Source organism: Bubalus bubalis, chromosome 16 (genome assembly GCF_019923935.1).
Source record: "Bubalus bubalis isolate 160015118507 breed Murrah chromosome 16, NDDB_SH_1, whole genome shotgun sequence".
Taxonomy (NCBI): Eukaryota; Metazoa; Chordata; class Mammalia; order Artiodactyla; family Bovidae; genus Bubalus; species Bubalus bubalis.
In genome coordinates, this window is record NC_059172.1 from 39,520,444 (window position 1) to 39,543,135 (window position 22,692).

At 41.8% G+C, this 22,692-nt stretch overlaps 3 protein-coding genes across 3 annotated transcripts; all 3 read right to left on the bottom strand.

The window, feature by feature from the left end:
* Nucleotides 1-600: 600 nt before the first annotated feature.
* Nucleotides 601-2,064, bottom strand: LOC123464984 (forkhead box protein N3-like). Its single transcript, XM_045162883.1, has one exon. The coding sequence runs from the start codon at nucleotides 1,669-1,671 to the stop codon at nucleotides 601-603; it is 1,071 nt and encodes a 356-aa protein (XP_045018818.1). The 5' UTR covers nucleotides 1,672-2,064.
* LOC123464985 (forkhead box protein N3-like) lies at nucleotides 1,717-2,043 on the bottom strand. The gene has a single exon (XM_045162884.1). The coding sequence runs from the start codon at nucleotides 2,041-2,043 to the stop codon at nucleotides 1,717-1,719; it is 327 nt and encodes a 108-aa protein (XP_045018819.1).
* Nucleotides 2,065-17,489: 15,425 nt separating the features above from the next.
* Nucleotides 17,490-18,667, bottom strand: LOC123464986 (olfactory receptor 6-like). The gene has a single exon (XM_045162885.1). The coding sequence runs from the start codon at nucleotides 18,462-18,464 to the stop codon at nucleotides 17,490-17,492; it is 975 nt and encodes a 324-aa protein (XP_045018820.1). The 5' UTR covers nucleotides 18,465-18,667.
* Nucleotides 18,668-22,692: the final 4,025 nt, after the last annotated feature.

The following is a 22,692-nucleotide window of genomic DNA, read 5'->3' on the forward strand; positions in this document are numbered from 1 at the left end:
CTGCTCCCACCTCACACTGCATGCGTGGAGCCACGCCAAGGCTTCTCCTGGCATCATCTGATGCCACAGTGCCACTAGCCTGGGTCTGCTCCTAGGGGGACCAGGGGTCCTTCTGTCTCCTCAGTTGCCTTACGTGGGCTCACTCATTGACCCCAGCTGGGTGCACACCCTGCCCTCTTAAACCTAAAGGTTGGGCCTGATCGATGGTGACCTTGCACATGGGCCTTAGTGCTGGGTGTGTGTGCCCGTGGCATTACCGCTGAGTCCCTGTGGATTCAGCCCCGGGATTCTGAGACAAGCTGGAGGAAGCAATGTCATTTTGGCTTTTTCGGTTTTGACTTCAGGTAATGAAAAGCTTTTGTAAAACGGCTGAGTGTCAATATGAGTTCTATGGCTTCAATCTCCTTTAAACATAAAATTCTTAAGGGTCCAAAACTGGGGTGGGGGACAAATTAAAAAAAAAAAGCAAAGAAAAGAAAGAAAACCAAACCAAAGGAAAAAGAAAACAATAAATTGCTGATATTGCCACAAATCATTAGAAATCTCCTGACATGCTGAAACCAAATGGCTGTAAGTTCAAAATAAATCAGTGACTTTTTGTTAATTTTTCGCTGTTTCCTTTTGCTCCTTCTGCTCCTTTGCCGTCCGATTGGTGATGTTGTTCAGGCAGGACCGGATGCCCGCCAGGTGCAGGAGCGAGCCCGCCGCCTCCTTCATCTCCTCGTCGTCGCTCTCGGGGGGCTTCTCCGTGCGTCTGTTTTTGAGGGTCAGCGTGTCGCTGGGCACCTTCCGCGCCTTGGCCGCGGGCGGCCGCTTCTTGTGCGCGGGGCCGCAGTCGCCCGGGGCCTCCCGGGGGCCGCGCGGCCGGCCGTCCTCCTCCGGCTCGCTGTGGCTCTCGCGGCTAGGGAAGCTGCCCTCTCTGCCCTCCGGGCCCCCCTTGGCGGCGACCTCGTCGGGCTCGTCGGCAGAGGAGGACAAGGCGCAGTCGCTGGCGGGCGAGGCGCTGCGGGCGGCGGCGGCCTTGGCGCTGCTGTAGGTGTGGTCCTCCTTGGGGTCCCCACTGACCACCGGGGAGCCGCACGCCGGCTCGCTCTCAGTCCGCAGGCGGCAGCCGGGGAGGCAGTTCCTCACAGCCGCTGTCATCCCAATGGGCGCGACTGGCAACGGCCGGACCCCGGAGAACAGGCCTCGGCTCAGAACCCGCGTTCCGTTCTGTATCACTCCCGGAGGAAAACCTGCTTGTATCTCAGGGGGAGTGTTCAAAAGCATCATGGCAGTGGCAGCGTCAATGTCAAGTTCTTGCAGGAGGGCTCCGTTCCTCTTGAAGAAGGTGCTGCCTGGCCAGAGGGGTGGACCTGATGTGCTTTGATATGCCTGAGAAGAGGCGGGGGGTGTACTGAACACATTCGAGTGTGGGTGATAAGGTGTCTTTTTCAAAGCCTGAAGTAGATTTTGTCTATACTCTGGGTCTATGCACCACAATGACCCTTTCCCGATACTCTGACTCCTCTCTTTGTCCACTTTCTTAAAACACTTATTCAAGGACAAGTTGTGTCTCACTGAGTTTTTCCACCCAGTAGGTGCCTTTGCAAAATACGGAAAGTGTTCCAAGATCCAGTTGTGGATATACTTGACGGGCAGGCGCTTGGTGGGCGAGTCCTCGATGGCCATGAATATGTGGCAGCTGAAGGAGTAGGGGGGCTTGCAGTTGGGGTTCTAGATGGCGTCGTAGGGCACGTCGGAGTGGGCGGGCGACGGCGGCGGGTCGTCGTCCAGGTCCTGGACCGGGCTGACGCTGCGCAGGACCGAGTCCCCGAAGCTCTTCAGCAGGTTCTTGCTCTCGTGCAGCCAGTTCAGGTTGGTCAGCTCCTCATCTTCCATGGCCTCCTCCTCTAGTCGGATGTCGGGCAAGGGGAAGTCGAGGTCATCGTCTTCCTGCAGGGCCTTGGAGAAACCGCTGCCCCGGTAACACTGACTCAGCCCTCTGGAGACGCTAATTCCTGAGCTTTCCGGTTTCTTGCTGGGAGGCATGACTGGACCCATTTACGTGAAGGCTCCTGGCCGGAGCGGGGCGCGGGGGCGCCGCGGCCCTTCAGCGAGAGCCCACAAACTTTGGCGGGAGCGCGGCGGGCATGGCTCGGGAGCCCACCGAGGGCGCGCGGGCGCGGCGCTGCGAGCACTGGCCAGCGGGCGGCGGGGGGCGGCCGTGGGCGCGGACGGCAGGGGCGCGGGGGTCGCGGCGCGGCACGAGACCTGCGGTTTCCGCCGTACGCGCCGCGCGTCCTCCCGCCGACCCGCCGCTCTCCCCGCCCCGTCCGGCCTCCCGCTCTCCTCCGCCGCTGCTAATCTCTTTTAATTGGTTTATTTAGACTATTCACATTTAATGCAGCTATCGATATGTAGAGCATAAGTTTGCCATTTTATTTTTTGTTTTCTATTTGTGCCCTCTCTTTTTTAATCCTGGTTATCTTCTGTTAGAACTGGACATGGAACAACAAACTGGAATCAAGATTGCCGGGAGAAATATCAATAACCTCAGATATGCAGATGACACCACCCTTATGGCAGAAACTGAAGAGGAACTAAAAAGCTTCTTGATGAAAGTGAAAGTGGAGAGTGAAAAAGTTGGCTTAAAGCTCAACATTCAGAAAACGAAGATCATGGCATCTGGTCCCATCACTTCATGGGAAATAGATGGGGAAACAGTGGAAACAGTGTCAGACTTTATTTTTCTGGGCTCCAAAATCACTGCAGATGGTGACTGCAGCCATGAAATTAAAAGACACTTCCTCCTTGGAAGGAAAGTTATGACCAACCTAGATAGCATCTTCAAAAGCAGAGACATTACTTTGCCAACAAAGGTCTGTCTAGTCAAGGCTATGGTTTTTCCTGTGGTCATGTATGGATGTGAGAGTTGGACTGTGAAGAAGGCTGAGCGCCAAAGAATTGATGCTTTTGAACTATGGTGTTGGAGAAGACTCTTGTGAGTCACTTGGGCTGCAAGGAGATCCAATCAGTCCATTCTGAAGGAGATCAGCCCTGGGATTTCTTTGGAAGGAATGAATGATGCTAAAGCTGAAACTCCAGTACTTTGGCCACCTCGTGCGAAGAGTTGACTCATTGGAAAAGACTGTGATGCTGGGAGGGATTGGGGGCAGGAGGAGAAGGGGACGCCAGAGGATGAGATGGCTGGATGGCATCACTGACTCAATGGACGTGAGTCTCAGTGAACTCCGGGAGTTGGTGATGGACAGGGAGGCCTGGCGTGCTGCGATTCATGGGGTTGCAAAGAGTCGGACACGACTGAGCGACTGATCTGATTTGATCTGATTATGATTCATGTACAAGTTGCTATGTTAAACTTTTGCTAAGTCCTTTATTCCTGGAAAGCAGGGGTTGTTGAAGAAATCCATTCATACTTTTGTATTCTGAGAAAAAACTTGCCTCAAAGAACCACCATAACTTAGATAAGGCTCACCTTAGATAAGTCTCCCTTTTTTACTTAAAATGGGGCAGACACAGACCCTTTAAATTCCCATTCATTGCCTCACAAAACATTATCTGAGATGTTTTCCCCACTGACCAATTAAAAAGTGCTTGAAACTAAACATGTGTTAAGCTTCTCTCCTTTCTACAGTCCCTGGAACTTTGACCCACCCACTTCCTGACCCAGCATAAAACTCTTCCTTAATGATCCCTCCTAAGAATAAAACATTCCCTGAGTATCCCACTTCCACAATATTAAGTTCTTGTTGACCCTTTCCCATAAAAGAAAATTTTTTTCTGCCTGACCTTTGAGATGCTTGCAGTTCAGAGTTTGGATTGTTTTCTCTATTTACAATAGTCTGTTTCCCCTTATTGCAATAATTCTTTCAAATAAAGTTTCTTTTTACTTAAGTCTAGATTTACTTTTTTTTGTCAACAGAAATTGCCAAATTGTTGAATTGTTTCGATAATGTACTACCTTTCTCCCATTTGGGGAGCTGTTTATTGTAGCAATGAGAATGTTAGATTCGTATTTGTGTTCTTAGCATACCTTAACCTGCTTGTGTCTCTAGTTCTTCCCATGCTTCTTTTCATCAATTTTTGTTTCTATTTTAGAGTCTGAGTATGTTGTTATTTCTCTCTGTGTACCCCATTTCTCTCCTGTCTCCTTGAAGTCAAGCTCCTGTCTTTGGTTTGCTCCAATGATATTAAGGAGAAAGTAGAGAAGATTTCTTCCCTAAGTCTGGTAGTTTGCTGTCTGAATCTTCAGCCTAGACTTCAGCCGCCTCTGTGGTAAAAGACCTGATTTTATACTTCAAACAGAAAGTAAAACACTGGTTTCACTTCTATATTGGCTTTTATCTTTAGAAAATTTCTGCTGATTCAAAGAAATACTGCTTGCTTGCTTATTTATTGATATTGCATTTCCTGGGTGTTAAAATTACTGAGATGGAAGACATGTTCATGGGTGTGTGTTAGGAATGAGATGCCATGTAGTTGTTTAGTCACTGAGTTGAGTCTGACCCTTTGGGACCCCATGGCCTGTAGCCCTCCAAGCTCCTCTGTCCATGGGATTTCCTAGGCAAGAATACTGGAATGGGTTGCCATTTTCTTCTCCAAGGGATCTTCCAGACCCAGGGATCGAATCTGTGTCTCCTGAATTGGCAGGCAGTTTCTTTACCACTGAGCCACCAGGGAAGAGTGCTAGGAAGTGAACAGAACAGAACAGGAAAGGGAAAGAAATCGGGAGGCGACAAGGGCACAGTAGAGTATTTGTTCAACTGCTTTCTTTCTCTAGTTCCTAAGTCACTCAAGGACAAAAGAGAGAAGCATCTTCCGAGTGCTAATTAAACTTGTTATTTTAATTTCCCATAAAAGACCTTTTTTCCCCTGAATTAGCTGTTTTTGACTGAGAAAAAAAAATTACAACCTAAATGTTGGGAGTTATGTTTTATTTGGTGGCTAAAACTGAGGACTTAAGCTTAGGACACAGCCTCTCAGATAACTCTAAGAGACTGCTCTGGAGAGGTAAGGATGGAGCCAGAATTATACAGGAATTTTTTCCACAGAGACCATGTAGTCAAAACATCAAAAGATTACTGTTAATTCAAAAAAAACCCAGACATCCCAAGTTAGTGAATTTTGTGCTTTTCTTTATATAAAAAGCCCAAGAGTCTACACTCATTGAAATAATTCCTTTAATAAGCACCTCAGTGACTGAGGGCCAGTATGCTGCTTTTCTCCATCCTGAATCCATTCAGGGTGCACAGTTGGGGGTTACTGCAATGACTGCTGGCTGGATGGCCACAACATTTGTTTCCTGTCGCAACATTGTTCCTTCACGGACCTATACTGAGCTGTCTGTGCTGGTGTCTCAGGGAACTTGCTCCACTCTGACGATGCTCCTGTCGCAATCTGCTGCAATGGTAGCTGTTGCTTGTCTACCTCATTTCTCCCATCCCCCAAACCTCACACATCCCACCTCTCTGTGTTCCTTCCAGTTGTGGGAGATTTGTCTTATTCATCTTCATATCTCAGACATAGTTCATGAAGCATATAGATGAACAAAATGTGCGATGCTTGAATAAGGAAATTACCTATCTATCTGAGTTTGTTTTCCCAGTTGTATGTGAGAATATTAGTAGCTATATCAGTGAGTTGACATGAGACACAAAGGAGATATAAGAGGTGCTGTCATGATGTACTTCTAATAAGACATCTTTCCTTAGTTTTAGAAGAAAACTGTAGGTGTTTTCTAGTAAGCAAAATTTAAATGTCAGTCATTAGTTTCAGTCCAGGATCCAACAGTTTCTAGCTGTACTTGCTTATATCTTGAGCGTGGAGAGGGTGACCTACGTGGAGAGAAGCAGGTGAGTGGTGGAATGAATTTGTGCCAGTAGCACCATCCACTCACACAACATGGATGAGGGTAAAATAAGGTAGGTTAGGGATTTCCCTAGTGGTTCAGTGCCTGGGACTCTGGGCTCCCAAAGCAGGAGGCCCAGGTTCAATCCCTGATCAGGGAACTAGACCCCATATGCTGCAGCTAAGGATCCCTCGTGCTGTAACTAAGACCCAGTGCAACCAAATAAATAAACAAAAATATTTAAAAGAAAAATAAGGTAGGTTAATCTCACCCAGTGCTTGGCCTGAAGCAGACATTCACATGTGAATTCATTTCCCCAGCACATAATTTGTTTGAAAATCAAATCTGTCAGAATAAGAAATATCAAGTGGAGTGGCTTCAGCAGCAGAGTTCCTTCTAGTGTCTAATCTGTACCTCTGAGTATTTCTATGTAAGTGTGTGTTTTTGCATTCCTATACTGGGCCTTGTAGGAGTGCCTGCATCTTCTCTATTGTCATACTCTGAGTCTACAGATTAGATAGAGTCTATGTCTGTTCCACTACATCTTCTCTACTGTCATGCTCTGAGTCTACAGATTAGACAGAGTCTGTGACTGTTCCACCTTAGAATCTCTCAGTGTAACCGCATTTTCTATGTATGTTAAGATTTCAGTAAACGCATAAACTAATGAAGGCATTTAAGCAATCCCATCAAATCAAAATCAGATTCACAAACAAGTTCATCCCCCCCACCCCCCACAGCTACGTCCTGTTACTCCAGGTCAACCCCCACTATAGAGAATAGACTTTTGGTTTCATTCATCAGTTTTCTTTCAATTCCAAGAAATGTTTGTTTTTAACATGAACATCAGTTAAATGATTACTGAATGTTCTTTGTAACGTTTTCTGCAGACTGTTTTATTTTTTTAGTACTGCCAGTTTTTAACTTATGTTCTCTTTGAAAAATTCTAGCCTTATTCAGAATAAATTGAGGGAAAAAGAATTTAGCCAGACCTCCGCAGTGATAGTAGAGAGAGCCAATAACCCATCAGGGGCCCATCCAGGGCTGGAAAGGGATTCAACTGAATTCTGGTATCACTAGTGAATACTAGAGCATTAGAAGTGATTTACTAACTGTTAAAGGTACTCTTTGCTTTTGGGTTCATATTTGAGGAGCAAGCTGATCCAAGATATTTGTTAGTTTGGTCAAGTAGTGACTTGGAATTGATGTAATTTGGGATACCATTTTAAGGGAATGTTTTTGAACTTTCAAACTGATTATCCCAGACAACTAGTTTACATATCCAGGGCAAGCAAGTCTTATTGGTTCTGCCATCAAAATACATCCTGAATCAGGTCACAGACCATGTGTAGCATTAAGTACCATCCTAATACAAGCTGCTATTATCTCTTTCCTGGATTGTTGCAATCGTCTTCTAACTTATTCCCCTGTATTGTCATCATATTCTACCCCATCGTCTCTCAGTCTCTTCTCCACACAGTGTGGGGAGTGACCATTTTAAATTCAGAGTAAATTGTCACTCCTCTGCTTAAAAATTTTCAAGAGTTTCCCATCTCACTATTAGCAAAACTATTTGGTGCTATAGTGTCTCACAAGGCCTTATATCAGTTTCCTCTCTGGCCCTCTCTCCCTTGTTTCTCTGCTTTCCAACTATACTTGCTTCCTTGTTGGTCCTCAGTCCCCTCAGCCATGCTTCCATCTTGGGGTCTTTGCTCATGCTCTGTTTGAAAAAAAAAAAAAGTTGTTTGTTTTTTTTTTCTGTCATATACCTTCAGTTTCTTCAGAATTCTGCTGATATTGTACTGAACCTGGAAAAGTCTTTCCTGATGACTCTACATTAAATAGCAATTGTTTCTGCTCAGCACTCTTTAACCTCTACTTTGCTGTATTGTTTTCTTCTTAACACTTGCCATCATCTAACATACTATTTAGTTAGAACTGGACATGGAACAATGGAGTGGTTCCAAATTGGGAAAGGAGTATGTCAAAGCTGTATAGTGTCACTCTGCTTATTTAACTTATATGCAGAGTACATCATGTGAAATGCCAGGCAGGATGAAGCACAAGCTAGAATCAAGATTCCCAGGAGAAATATCAATAACCTCAGATATGCAGATGACATCACCCTCATGGCAGAACATGAAGAGGAACTAAAGAGCCTCTTGATGAAAATGAAAGAGGAGAGTGAAAAAGCTGGCTTAAAACTCAACATTCAAAAAATGAAAATCATGGCATCTGGTCCCATCACTCTTGGCAAATAGATGGGGAAACAATGGAAGCAGTGAGAGACTTTATTTTGGGGGGGGCTCCAAAGTCACTGCAGATGGTGACTGTGGCCATGAAATTAAAAGACGCTTGTTCCTTGGAAGAAAAGCTATGACCAACCTGTGAACCTGCTCAGTCGTGTCCAACTCTTTGCGACCCCGTGGACTGTAGCCCACCAGGCTCCTCTATCTATGGGATTCTCCAGGCAAGAATACTGGAGTGGGTTGCCATTTCTTTCCCAGGGGATCTTCCCAACCCAGGGATCAAACCCCTGGATCAAACCCGAGTCTCCCACATGGCAGGATGATGCTTTATCCTCTGAGCCACCAGGGAACACTGACCAACCTAGACAGCTTATTAAAAAGCAGAGACATTACTTTGCCAATAAAGGTCTGTCTAGTCAAAGCTATGGTTTTTCCAGTAGTCATGTATGGATGTGAGTGTTGGACCATAGAGAAAGCTGAATGTCAAAGAATTGATGCTTTTGAACTGTGGTGTAGGGGAAGACTCTTCAGAGTCCCTTGGACTGCAAGGAGATCCAACCAGCCCCTCCTAAAGGAAATCAGTCCTGAATATTCATTGAAAGGACTGATGCTGAAATTGAAGCTGCAATACTTTGGTCACCTGATGCAAAGAACTGAATCATTTGAAAAGACCCTGATGCTGGGAAAGATTGAAGGAAGTAGGAGAAGGGGACAACAGAAGATGAGATGGTTGGATGCATCACCAACTCAGTGGACAATGAGTTTGAGCAAGCTCCAGGAGTTGGTGAAGGACAGGGAAGCCTGGCATGCTGCAGTCCATGGGGTCGCAAAGAGTCAGACACGACTAAGTGACTGAACTGAACTGAACATACTATTTATTTGCTTGTTTATTTATTGTCTCTTTTCACTAGAATGTAAGTTTTCTAAAAATAAGAACTTGATCTCTTTTACTCTTGAGTCACTACCTTTTAAAACAGTAGCTAGAACAGAGAATGTGGTTCAATGACTATTGAACATATAAAATAGTAATAGTTTATATTACATACAAATGGATCCTATTATATACATCTATTTGCAACTTCCTTTGTTTTTTCAATATGTTTTCATGTTTTTCTATGTACATGTGCAAGGAATTTGCCTCTTTTTTCTTAACTTCTGTATTAAGTTCTATTGAAGAGACAGACCACTTTTCTTAGCATCCTCAAATTTACAGATTTTTAAATGGTTTTCACACTTTGTTTATATGTGCAATTCTATGACAAGCACTTTTCCATAACTATGTTATGTTTATATATTTGCTTAAAATAAATTCCTAGAACTAAAATTATTAGTTCATGTCCTTTATTAAGGCTTTTGATACATGTTATGAAACAGTTCTCCAGTGTACTAGTTTATATTTCTACCCGCACTACCTAGACTTTTCCATTTCCACACATGCTGGTTAACAGTGGCATACTTATTTATTTATTTTAACCTTTGTTAACTTTGTTTTTATTTTGTTTCACTTTAAAGTTACTTGAATATTATGATATCTAAGATTTATTTATACATTTATTTGTATTTTTTGCTTCAGCTGCTTGCATATGCATTTTAATCATCTACCCATTTTCCTTTTGTTGTGCTTATTTTTTACATTTGCTTACATGTTTTTAAATAAACTCATTATGTAAAAGGGATGGCCAATGTTTGTCTTTTATATATTGCAGATATTATTTCTTTTCTGTCATATCTTTAAATGGAAGGGTTTGTTTTCCTTTATTTTTGCTGTATAAGAGTTTGAAATTTATATGAAATCAGATCTGTCAATATTTGCCTTAGTAGTGTCTTATTTTGGTTGTATTACAAGGTCTTTCTCACTAAAATAGTATAAGTTACTCAAAATATTTGCACTTCTATGGGATTTTTATACATTTCAATTTTTATTTTATGTAAAGTATATGTGTTTAACAAATATTTTCTAAATGCATTACCATTTTTCCAGCATGTTTGTTGAACATGCCTCCATTCTTACTTACATGAAGTGCTACCTTTGTCTTATATCAAATGCCTGTTTTTATTTTTTTCATTGAATTCTTTGTTCTTTAAATTTTTGCTTAATAGCATACCATTTTAGTTGCTGGTACTCTATAAGTAAGTGTAATATAGCACAAAATGTGAGCAATTTTCTCATTATTTTTAATCTTTTAATTGCTATTTAACTCATATTCTTATAAAATTATTCTTTCAGGTGATCATTATAATTATTTGGTCAAATGCTCTTATGAATTCTGAATATAATTTTTAGTATCTTCTTCTAGCCAACAAGCCACCTGTAGGAAACTGCTGAAGATCCCTCTCTTTCTGCCTGTGATCTGAGCTCATCTTTTTGATAAGTTTATAGGTGGCTGTGTGATTCTTTTAATAATTTTTATTTATCTGTCTTCACTTTGTCATTCCTACTAAGTGTGTGATGCTCTTCGATTAATTTTTATTCTGCTTGCAGTTGTAGAACTCTTGGATTATAATATGTGGTCAGGAGATAATTTCTGAATGAATTGATTTTTCTCTCTGTCTTTTTCTAAACTGAAGTATGTACAGCTATACAGGGGCAGAGTGGAGAGGTGACTAATAACAGACTGTGGCTTCACTAAAGAACACAAGTAGAGTAACAAGCTTATTGGGCCTAGCACAGAGCCCTAACAAACATTTAAGCTTTGCTTTTTGTTTCCCTCTCCTTCTGTGTGACAGATTCATGGTAAGAAAAAAATGAGGATTTTTTCCAGCCAGACTTATTTAGATTCATTATTGAACCTCTCTGGCTCAGTACTATATTGGTTAATGCATATATATCCTTTATTTTATGGTCTATTTTTTATTCTATACTCAAACCAGATTGTAATCTTGAAGATAAAATCTGGGCAAATAGGATCCCTTTTCTTCTATTTGTAATTTGAACTTGTATGACCCTCCAGAAGGAAAAGACCACATAACATGTTCTGTGCCTTTCAGGCTTTCCTTCACTATCTTGTGCTTAACATTGCTCCAATTTGTGAATATGTCTTTGTTGTCCCTCTGTGCTGCAGGAGTGGGACCAGACTAGATTTTGCCCTCCTTCTCATTTCCCCAAAATGAATCTATACCATGACTTTGCAAGTAATGTTTTTTGTCTCAATCATTTAAATGGAGTATGCAAAAAGAGTCTTACACAGATATTCACATTTCTTACTTGGCTTCTTCTTTATTAATCATTGCAGGTTTTCTGTTTCATTTTTCAATTTCCAGAAATAGGCCAATTGTTACTGTTAGTAGGAATTTTGGCTAGAGCAGAAAACATTTGCCTAGTGGCTTTGAGTGAATGTGAATAGATGTACTGTTCTTTCCTTCGCAACTGATCAACCTCAGAACATCTCTGTGAAGGAGACAAACTTTCAAACACCGATCCAGTGACAGCTGTCTTTCAATCAAGTTAGAATTGGGGAAGATAAAGGCTATAGCATTTGAACAGATAAAAGTTACCTGTTTTATCTTAATAAAAATAAAGAAACTATGATATGTAAGTCACAATAGTCTACATTTCCCATTTGTAGTATTTGGTGATGTTAAGGCTGCAACAGTGAGCTGTCCCCTGATTAGGTTCCCTGGATTTTCTCCTCTCTCTCTTCCTCTGTCATCCCTCCCACTCTCAGCCATCCCCAGGGTTTTGGAGATTAGAAGACTGTGTTGGGGAGGAGATAGAATTCCCATTGCAGGATTCCTGGATCCAGGCTTTCTGAGTAGGGGAGCACATTCTTCTTTGTATAGGTTGTCATGGAGCCTCTGACTCATTGAGAATAGTTGATTCTCTTGTGCATATTTGTGTAGAGGTTAATCTGCTCACCTTCCATGAGCAACTTGGGCTGTGGCTTACCGTATCTGTTCTATCCATTATTCATCTTCCATCCATTTTCAAAATCTCCCATCTTCTCACAGAACTTCTGTTCTTACCATTATAAATTTACATTAAAAATGCTTTTGTGTTCTTTTACTATTATTTTAGCAGACTCTCTGAAGGGAAAGGGAATAATATGTGAGTTCAGTCGCCATCTTTCTTTGGAACGCTATTGGCTTACATCAGGAATTCCCTGGTGGTTCAGTGGTTACCACTCGGTACTTTCATTGCCACTGGGAGGGGTTCACATACACACACACACACACACACACACACACACACAGAGGCTAACATCTCTCTCTTTCAAAACTATGCTCATCTGCTACCTTATACAGCTTCATCTATTGCTCTCCCTTCGTCTTTGGCTTCCCAGACACTTTGTGAAGGAATTATCCATGCTCATTCCCTTTACTTCATTCAGTTCAGTTCAGTTCAGTTCAGTCGCTCAGTCATGTCCAACTCTTTGTGACCCCATGAATCGCAGCATGCCAGGCCTCCCTGTCCATCACCAACTCCAGGAGTTCACTCAAACTCACGTCCATCGAGTCGGTGATGCCATCCAGCCATCTCATCCTCTGTTGTCCCCTTTTCCTCCTGCCCCCAATCCCTCCCAGCATCACAGTCTTTTCCAATGAGTCAACTCTTCGCATGAGGTGGCCAAAGTACTGGAGTTTCAGCTTTGGCATCATTCCCTCCAAAGAAATCCCAGGGCTGATCTCCTTCAGAATGGACTGGTAGGATCTCCTTTCAGTCCAAGGGACTCTCAAGAGTCTTCTGCAACACCACAGTTCAAAAGCATCAATTTTTCAGTGCTCAGCTTTCTTCACAGTCCAAATCTCACATCCATACATGACCACAGGAAAAACCATAGCCTTGACTAGACAGACCTTTGTTGGCAAAGTAATGTCTCTGCTTTTGAAGATGCTATCTAGGTTGGTCATAACTTTCCTTCCAAGGAGGAAGCGTCTTTTAATTTCATGGCTGCAGTCACCATCTGTAGTGATTTTGGAGCCCAGAAAAATAAAGTCTGACACTGTTCCCACTGTTTCCCCATCTATTTCCCATGAAGTGATGGAATCAGATGCCATGATCTTCATTTTCTGAATGTTGAGCTTTAAGCCAACTTTTTCACTCTCTTCTTTCACTTTCATCAAGAGGCTCTTTTAGTCCTCTTCACTTTCTGTCATAAGGGTAGTGAACAAAGCTAGTGAAGGTGATGGAATTCCAGTTGAGCTATTCCAAATCCTGGAAGATGATGCTGTGAAAGTGCTGCACTCAATATGCCCACAAATTTGGAAAACTCAGCCATGGCCACAGGACTGGAAAAGGTCAGTTTTCAGTCAAATCCCAAAGAAAGGCAATGCCAAAGAATGCTCAAACTATCACACAATTGCACTCATCTCACACGCTAGTAAAGTAATGCTCAAAATTCTCTAAGCCAGGCTTCAGCAATACATGAACCGTGAACTTCCAGATGTTCAAGCTGGTTTTAGAAAATACAGAGGAACCAGAGATCAAATTGCCAACATCCACTGGATCATCAAAAAAGCAAGAGAGTTCCAGAAAAACATCTATTTCTGCTTTATTGACTATGCCAAAGCCTTTGACTGTGTGGATCACAATAAACTGTGGAAAATTCTGAAAAAGATGGGAATACCAGACTACCTGACTGCCTCTTGAGAAACCTATATGCAAGTCAGGAAGCAGAAGTTAGAATTGGACATGGAATAACAGACTGGTTCCAAATAGGAAAAGGAGTACGTTAAGGCTATACACTGTCACCCTGCTTATTTAACTTATACGCAGAGTACATCATGAGAAACGCTGGGCTGGATGAAGCACAAGCTGGAATCAAGATTGCCGGGAGAAATATCAATAACCTCCTTACACTTAGGAATTTTTAAAAACAAAACTCAACTGAGTAAATTTTAAAGATCCCTTAGGTTTTATTCAGTGATTCATGTATGGTTCAGAGTCCAATCTAGTAGACAGAAGGTATCTCTGAAGAGCTATACAGTGAAGTAATTTTATAGACAGAAAGGAAAAGGAACAAGGAAGCTGAACTAGGCCAAAAAGCAGATAATGTTATTACAGGTCACTTTCCTTATAGGGAATGGCAAAAATTATCAGGCAGATTGCTTAACCAGTGCTGATCAGGCAATTCCTGATTGACTGGTATTAAACTCATTTCTGTGAAAGCCAAAACTATAATTAAGTCTCAGTTTGCTGTGTAGGATTAGCATGAATGAATCAATCTTGGGTCTATTGTCTTGTTTTTAACTGAGCCTGTGATAATATTCCTGCTTCTTCAAAATACCATTGACTTTCATAAGAGAGCAGTTTTCTAGTTTCCCTTCTATGCAAACCTGTGTGCACTCCTCTTCTGCTGGCTTTGCATGCTCATCCAACCTTATGCATACATGCATACTGTAATTCATTATGGCATTGTTGTACAACCTTCCTCATCTACTTTGTTCTCTTACTCTAAATGACCTTTTGGTTTCACTGGTCAACCGTATGTGAATTATTGTCTTGTCTATCAAGCATTGTATCAGAGTTCTATCTAAGAAACAGAACTGTTATTTTGTTATGGAATATGGAATTTATTATTTTATAGGCATTTGATCTCATGAAGCGATGTGACTATTTCCTCTATGATTAGCAATGGATCTAAGTCATGGGGACAGGCACTTGGGGAGGTAAGAGGAACATGACATGGGGGAGGATAATAATAAACTGAAATCCATCAGGATGAGCTAAAGACTGTTTTGGTCTTTTACAGCCTCCAATCATCCAATTACCTGACTTTGATAATTCAAATAATCTGCAAAGGAAGCTAGTGCCCTTGGTTATAATAAAAAAAACTCCTTCCTGGCCCATGAGCTAGAGAAGATGAAGGAAGGGAGCTGGATGGGAGCTGATGGAGTTGTCAACTGAACCACTGCCCCACATCTACAAGGTGAGTCAGTGGTAACATCTATAAGTTGTAATAGTGTCCCTAATCAACTTCCTACATGGAAGAATAATACAAGGGATATAGCTACTGCTTCCACTCTGCCTTCTAAATCTCACACAAAATATCTCTGTGGTCTACACTAAACTTGAACTATTAATACACAGGGAAGGAAGTTCTAGAAAATGTAGTTTCAATTTAACTAAGTAGACACAGGACACCCCCATTACAAATCTTGAGTTCCAGATCCATAAAACTAAGGTGACCGCATAATTTGCTTTCAAAATATGGCACTGTAGAGAGTGAAAGGTGATGGGGCAAATGCTAAAACCCTCATGCAATCCAGGCCATCTATTTCAGAACATATACTCGAAACCTGCAAATTACCTACTTTAGACTGGACCCCTTGAAGTATTTCCTCCAAGTTCAGTTTCTGATGTTAGTCGAGTTTACTCTTAGCATCGTGCTAAATTGTATTAGCATGAGAGGCACATTTCTGTATCAACCAAAATTTCTTTCCTGGCCTTTAGAATTTTTGGTCATGATCAGTTCAGTCAGTTGTGTCCGAATCTTTGTGACTCCATGGACTGCAGCATGCCAGGCCTCCCTGTCCATCACCAACTTCCGGAGTTTACTCAAACTCATGTCCATTGAGTCAGTGATGCCATCCAACCATCTCATCCTCTGTCATCCCCTTCTCCTCTTACCTTCAATCTTTCCCAGCATCAGGGCCTTTTCAAATGAGTCAATTCTTCGCATCAGGTGGCCAAGTGTTGGAGTTTCAGTTTCAGCTTCAGTCCTTCCAATGAACATTCAGGACTGATTTCTTTTAGGATGAACTGGTTGGATCTCCTTGCAGTCCAAGGGACTCTCAAGAGTCTTCTCTAATATCACAGTTCAAAAGCATCAATTCAAAAGCATCAGTTTGTCAAGATGGTCTCTACAACAATGAGCTTTAAATATATTGTTTTCCTATTATCCTGTTTTCCATTTATTTCTATTTTTCCCCCCATGGAATTGTCTCAGTTTAAGTGAGTCTTTGTCTTTAAATCAATATATGGGCTTAGTGTATCTACAAATGGCCTTGTAGTTTAATTTGGAGGCACCATAATTTCTGGAGTTTATCTAAATTGCATCAATTCATTTGGTGATTAAAAGCCTATTTTTTTTCAAATTCACATTTGAAAGTTTTTAATTATATTTTGATCTCAGAGTAGCATCCAGCTCTAAAAAATTTTTCAGAACAGAGATCAAGGATTGGAAATCCTTAAGTTCAGTAGATCTTTCCTTTGCTAAACAAGATTGTCCTCTCTTTCTCTTCAAAATTTCTAATTGATGAGTCAATATTCTATTGAATATTGACTTTTCACTCATATTCAATTTCCATTCTCAGGAAAATGGGAGAAACTTTAAAAGGAAATAAAAGCCAGATAGGAAAGCATAAATTCATGGTTGAATGCTAGAAAGTTTATCTCAAATGACTGTTTTATGTTTATAGTGATCATTTAAGAAATATAGATACCTAAAAACTTGGATAAAAATTCAAAAAGAGAAGGAAACCAGATCAGGAAAAGACTGATGTAAGATGAGCCATGGTCTGAAATAGAAAACAGTTGAATCTGTGTCTCATGCATGTGTTAAAAGAAATGCTTAATAGTCGTGATACACAGGCTTAGTCGCTCCGCGCATGTGGGATCTTGCTGGATGAGGGAAAAATGCCTGTACCCTTAACTGGCAAGCCGATTCTTTACCACTGACCATCAGTGAAGCCCAACGAGGCAAATTTTATTTGGGCAAAATGAGGTCTGCAGCTGGGAGACAGCATTTCAGATAGCTCTGAGATAGTGCTCTGAGGAGATGAGGGGTAGAGCTAGGATATACAGGAGTTTTGCAGCAAAGGGCAGGCAGTGGGACACATCAAGGGGTTACTGTTAATTAAAGAAACGGATCACGGAAATCATTCCTCTAATATGCACCTCCTGTCAGATCAGCAGCGGCATAAGATTCTTGCAGGAGTGCAAGCTCTACTGTGAACCATGCATGTGAGGAATCAAGGTCAAGTGCTCCTTGTGAGAATCAAACGTCTGAGAAGCTGAGGCGGAGCCGAGGCAGGAAGCTAGGTCTGGAGAGTGGTGGAAAGCACAGATAATCATCAGCAGTGAGGTTTGACTGCACAGAGATGATAATAAATCAATCATTTGCAGACTCAAATCAAAACCCTCTCAGTGAGTGACACGTGACAATTAAGCTGCATCTGGTGGTAGGTTCTACAGTGGCAAGTGAGTTGACATACTTCAATTGTACAGCTGTATCCAGTGGCAGGCTTTAAGTCAGAATCCAGAATAATTGTTCAAAGTATACATTTCAAATATGTGGTTTCTACTTTTAAGACTTTTTGAAACGTTTGCCTTGCTGCAATTTGTTTTCTTAAAGATTTCTGATCTATAGAGCAAGCTAAAAACACAGAACGATAAGTGTCATGGGAACGACCTCCTGTCTGGAACAGTCTCCTCCTCAAGGCAGCAGGCCTCAGCTGAGTAGGAAGCACTGGCCAACACCCACTGTCTTTTTGATAGCATTCTTGACTTCCTGGTTCCTCAGACAGTAGATGAATGGATTTAGCATGGGCGTGAGGACTGCATACACAGCCGAGATTAGTTTGTTGGAGTTAAATGAAGCAATAGCTCTGGGCCGAACATACATGAAAATCATGGCTGTGTAATAAATTATGACTACCGTGAGGTGGGATGCACAGGTGGAGAAGGCCTTCTTCCTTCCCTGGGTGGAGGGTATATGCAGAATGGTGGAGACAATGTAGACATAGGAGAGGATGGTAGTGGTGAGAGGGAAGACAAGAATGACAATAGCCAAAGCAAAGTCCACTAGCTCAGCTGTGGACATGTCTTTGCAGGCCAGTTTGAGGATTGGTGAGATGTCACAGAAAAAGTGGTTCATGACATTGGAGCCACAGAAAGTGACATGTGAAATAAAATAGACCTTGATCACAGTGATCATGAAACCAGTCATATAGGAAAAAGCCACCAGCTGCACACAATGACCTGTGGTCATGATGACCGGGTATCTGAGAGGGTGGCAGATGGCCACATAGCGGTCATAGGCCATGGCTGCCAGAAGTACACACTCCGTGCAGGCGAGCGAGATAAAGAAGTACAGCTGGGTCATGCAGCCTGTGAAGGAGATGCGCCGTCTCTGCAGGAGGAATCCATCCAGCATCTTGGGGACGGTAACAGAGACATACCAGACCTCCAGGAAGGACAGGCTACTCAGGAAATAGTACATGGGCTTATGGAGGGAGCCAGTGACCCAGACAGTGAGCATGATGGCAAGATTCTCTACTACCACCAGCAAGTAGACCACCAGGAAGAGGGAGAAGAGCAGGACCTGCAGCCAGGGGGCGGTGGGGAAGCCCACCAGGATGAACTCACTCACCAGAGTGCTGTTTCTCCCCAGCATGACTAAGAGCTCTGAGAGGCAGGAAGTCATCACAAATAATGAAGGTGACTATGACATTGGAGAGACCAGTATGTTAGCAAATCAGTCTTTCCTGAGAATGAGACTCATAAAATAACCTCTGTCAGTATGAAGTAATCCTCCAATGGGAAGCATACATTTCCATCAAAAAAATGTGGTGTCTTTGTTATGAAAAACTCCTGGAATCAAAGTGCACTCCCATCCCTTACTCTCACTCACCTGATGAAATATTTGAATGTCACTCTCCATGTCATTCCTTACTCCTTTGTCCATGAACATTGTCTCTCACTTGCTGGTTTCAAATCTCAAGTTAATTACAAAGCCACAGCACAAAGACATTTTTACTGCCTGAAAAAAATGTTTAGGATAACGTCAGAAAAAGCTCCAGGGTTTAATATTGGGGTGATCTATTGCCTGTAGTCCTTTGATCCACCACCGTTTCTTCGGATTAGAGTCTGTGGAAAATTTTAAAAAATGATAACTCTTGGACAATCCATTAATGACTCTCCATTGCTCTTAGATACAAGTTCTTCGTATTTTGACCCCTACATATTTCTCCAGCCTCTCTCTTGGCACCCTCTAAATTGTTTCCATGCTTGAGATATACTCAAATAGTTCTGCTCCTCAAGCACACTGTAATCACTCTTGCATTTTACATGCACTCATCCCTCTTCCTTTTATGCCTTTTCCCCATTTTTATCTGTTGATTTAAGATTCCATCTAGGAGATAACCCCACCAAAGCAGGGTGAAATACTTCAGTAACATTTTCTTCCAATGCACAACCTTCTCATGCATTGAGATTTCTCTCCTTTACACTGTTTCTTTCAAAACTCAGGGAGATATTGGTCAAAGGGTTTAATATTCTGGTTATATAATGAATAAGCTCTGGGATTCTATTGTACAGCCTGGTAACTACTGTTACTAATGCTGTATTATATACTTGCAAGTTGCTAAAAGAATAGATCTTATATGTTCTCATCACACACAAAGAAATCAAAATTATGTTACATAATAGAGGTGTTAACTAACCTTATTGTGGAAAGTTTTTCATAATATATATGTGTATGAAGTCATCATATTATACTGTTTAATCTTACACAATGTTATAAGTTGATTATATCTCAAAAAAACTGGGAAAAAAAAGACTGTCCTTCAAGACTATGAACCCAATACCTAAAATAGTGACTGGAAAACATAAATATTATCAAATATGTATTAACAAGAATTAATCCCTTTAAGCTGGTGGCAAGAGGCACGTACCTATCAGGCTACATGTCTTTGGACATATGTCCATCTTGCATACTGAGGGTGTGTGCTGTGCTTAGTCATTCAGCTGTGTCCAGCTCATTGTGACCCCATGGACTGTAGCCCACCAGGCTCCTCTGTCCATGGGGATTCTCCAGGCAAAAATACGGGAGTGGGTTGCCATGCCTTCTTCCAAGGGATCTTCCCAATCCAGGGAACAAACCCAGGTCTCCCACCTTGCAGGCAGATTCTTTACCATCTGAGCCACCAGGGAAGCCCACATACCCAGGGTACTTTCATGATAAATACATCCACCCTATCTGAGAACACTGGATATGATCCTTTGCCTCAGGTCACCTGGTAGGTCAGAGTCTCTGTCAGCCATTGTACCAAGCTCTACCTAGAGGGGTAGGGAAAAGGGAGGCCAGAGCATACATGAACACAATACAAGGATAGGCCACCTTGCAAGGCTGGAAGGAAGGTTCATTTGTGAAGTAGCCCAATTACTTTAATCTGTGGCTAAGGAAAGAGGTCATCACAAGTTTATCTCTTGAAAAGTATGTAAATGAATATACATCTCCACTAAATATCACATTCATCCATAAAGACTGAGTTTAGGTCCCACCTTCAGAATATTGTTCACTCTTTTGGCCAAACAATTTGTCCACCCTACTGTCCACTTCACACACAGAGGGTGGGAGATCAATCAAGGATCATCTTGATAACCTTTTGGATAGAGATCTTCTGGCCATGGCTCATGGCAAGGGACAGAAAGATGAGAGGCCAAAGCACATATTATTTTTGCCACTGCATCCTTTCCACAGCAGCACATGTCAGCAGACCTCTGCACTGCTCGATGGATAGAAAGGGATTATGTCTCATCCCAGGGCCTCCAGTCAACACCTTTCACAGGATGTAGTTCATTTGTAAGCAGTTCTCAGCCTGTCTCTCAATGCCTTTGACCTAGTGTTTTTCTTTGGGAAAAACAACCAGATCTGATAGCAGAAAGGAGTGATATTTCCCACATTCTTCAGTATGTAGAGACTTTCCTTCAGGGCGTGTGTTAGTGTAACCGTCTGCATTTTCACTATATGCCACATAATTTCCCACACTTCCCTTTGCAGATGAGTTATCAGCACTGACTTTAGAGTCAGAATAAGGCTACCAGCTATGTCATTCTAAACAGAATATTTAACAGTCAGGTACTTTAACACCCACTGTTGTAAAAGAATGTAATGTTAATAATGCCTACCTTACTGGTTTGTTGTGAGGATAAATGTGATAATGCATGGATAAGGCACTAGACTCATACATGCTACTCACGTGTGTTTGTTTAAACATGCAGCCTTTTTCATTTTCACTTTCATTCTTACTTGCTTTTTTTATGTTTTATTCTGGGGGAATGAGGTAAGCCAATTTCCTGGGGAATAGGATTATAGCATCTTTGAAAAGCTCTGAGTTGCTGATCACTCATGCCTCCTTTCTTATCTTCTTATCCTATGTTGCTTTCATGTATTTAATCATATCGCTGTTACTTCATATTCTCCTCCATGTATTTGCCACAAATACACCTCTCAGCAGACTTTACTTTGTATCATAGAGAAATGCAGAATTCTATTTTCCTTGTTTTCAGAACTAATAGCCCTGAGCTCTAGAATCTCTGTGGTACCTGAGGAAAAAAATCCTTTCATTAAAGTATAGAATTTGTTTTCAGTCTTTTGTATGCTCACTCTCAAGAGAAAACACAGACACCAACAGACTTTTTCCTGGAACAGGAAACATATCTTTTTTGCCCTGGTCCAACATCCAAACAATCTCTCAGCTGCCCAAATTTCCCCAACCTTGGGTACATGTGTACTGGATCTTCATCTCCCCACTCATTCCCCCATAATACCTTTTCTGCCATCCAAAAATGATGCCTGCAGTCATTTCCCTAAACCTCTCCTCATCTTCCCTGGAACTTTCTTCAGGGATCAACAAATCTCACCTGGTACCTTCAACTTCTCACCAGGATCCACCTTCCCTATCTTCAAGAGTGAAAAATTCTGCAGACATTTGCACTAATCTTGAGAAAGCAGGCTGGCTTGCATGTTTTTGTACTCCTGGATATCCATGTTTGGTCTCTGCTTCGACTGCCTGATCAGTATTGCAGCACTGAGACCAGAAGACTAGAGCTGAGGCAGAATATATTTAACACTCAGCCTCTCTTCTTCCCACAGGACTCACCCACATAGTCTCTCTTGGCTCCAGGGAAACTCTGTGTGCTGCCAAGATTATGTCCAGGGAACCTGGACAGGGAGGTGGACTCTCCATCCACCTATCTATTCCTCTTCATACTCGAATATATTTAACTATACCTGTAGAGAGAGTGTGGCCCTTTTTTCTTACTACTATATGCAAAGTAGTGCAGCACCAAATTACTCAAAAATCAGGATAAGAACTCTGAGTCAGTTAATAAGGTAATTAATACATTCATTTGTTTATTCATTACAAAAATCACATCCTGCTTTTATTGTGCTGTTTTTATGTACAAGTCAATGTGCTATACATTTTTTGGAGTAAAATTATGTAGATCATGGCTTCTGCCCTCTAGTAACTTCTAATATTCTAATTGAAGTTAGAAGTACATACTGTAATGAGTGTAGTATGTGATGTGTGACAAAAGAGAGGTGCAAACAAAGTGTTCTAGGTAAACCAATGAGAGAGAAATGGTTTCCAACATAGGAATCTAGAAAAGGTTTCATCAAAGAGGTGTCATTCCAGACTCATCGCAGGAAGGTAGCATGAAAATAATGCAATGAGAAATAATTTTGGTCCATCAGTCAGAAGATCTGGTTTTAACGTAGATTCCATCATTTTAAAGATATTTGACCTTAAAAAATTATCTTTATTCCTCAGAATCTTATCCCACAAAACATGGTAATAATAATTTCCTTGTCACTATCATATTATTAATGTTAGTTTCAGAAGTAATACTAATATGAGTATGTATAT

What these genes read in the sequence shown, in the direction of transcription:
- LOC123464984 (XM_045162883.1), bottom strand. Translation starts at nt 1,671, where the DNA reads ATGGCCATCGAGGACTCGCCCACCAAGCGCCTGCCCGTCAAGTATATC.
- LOC123464985 (XM_045162884.1), bottom strand. Translation starts at nt 2,043, where the DNA reads ATGGGTCCAGTCATGCCTCCCAGCAAGAAACCGGAAAGCTCAGGAATT.
- LOC123464986 (XM_045162885.1), bottom strand. Translation starts at nt 18,464, where the DNA reads ATGACTTCCTGCCTCTCAGAGCTCTTAGTCATGCTGGGGAGAAACAGC.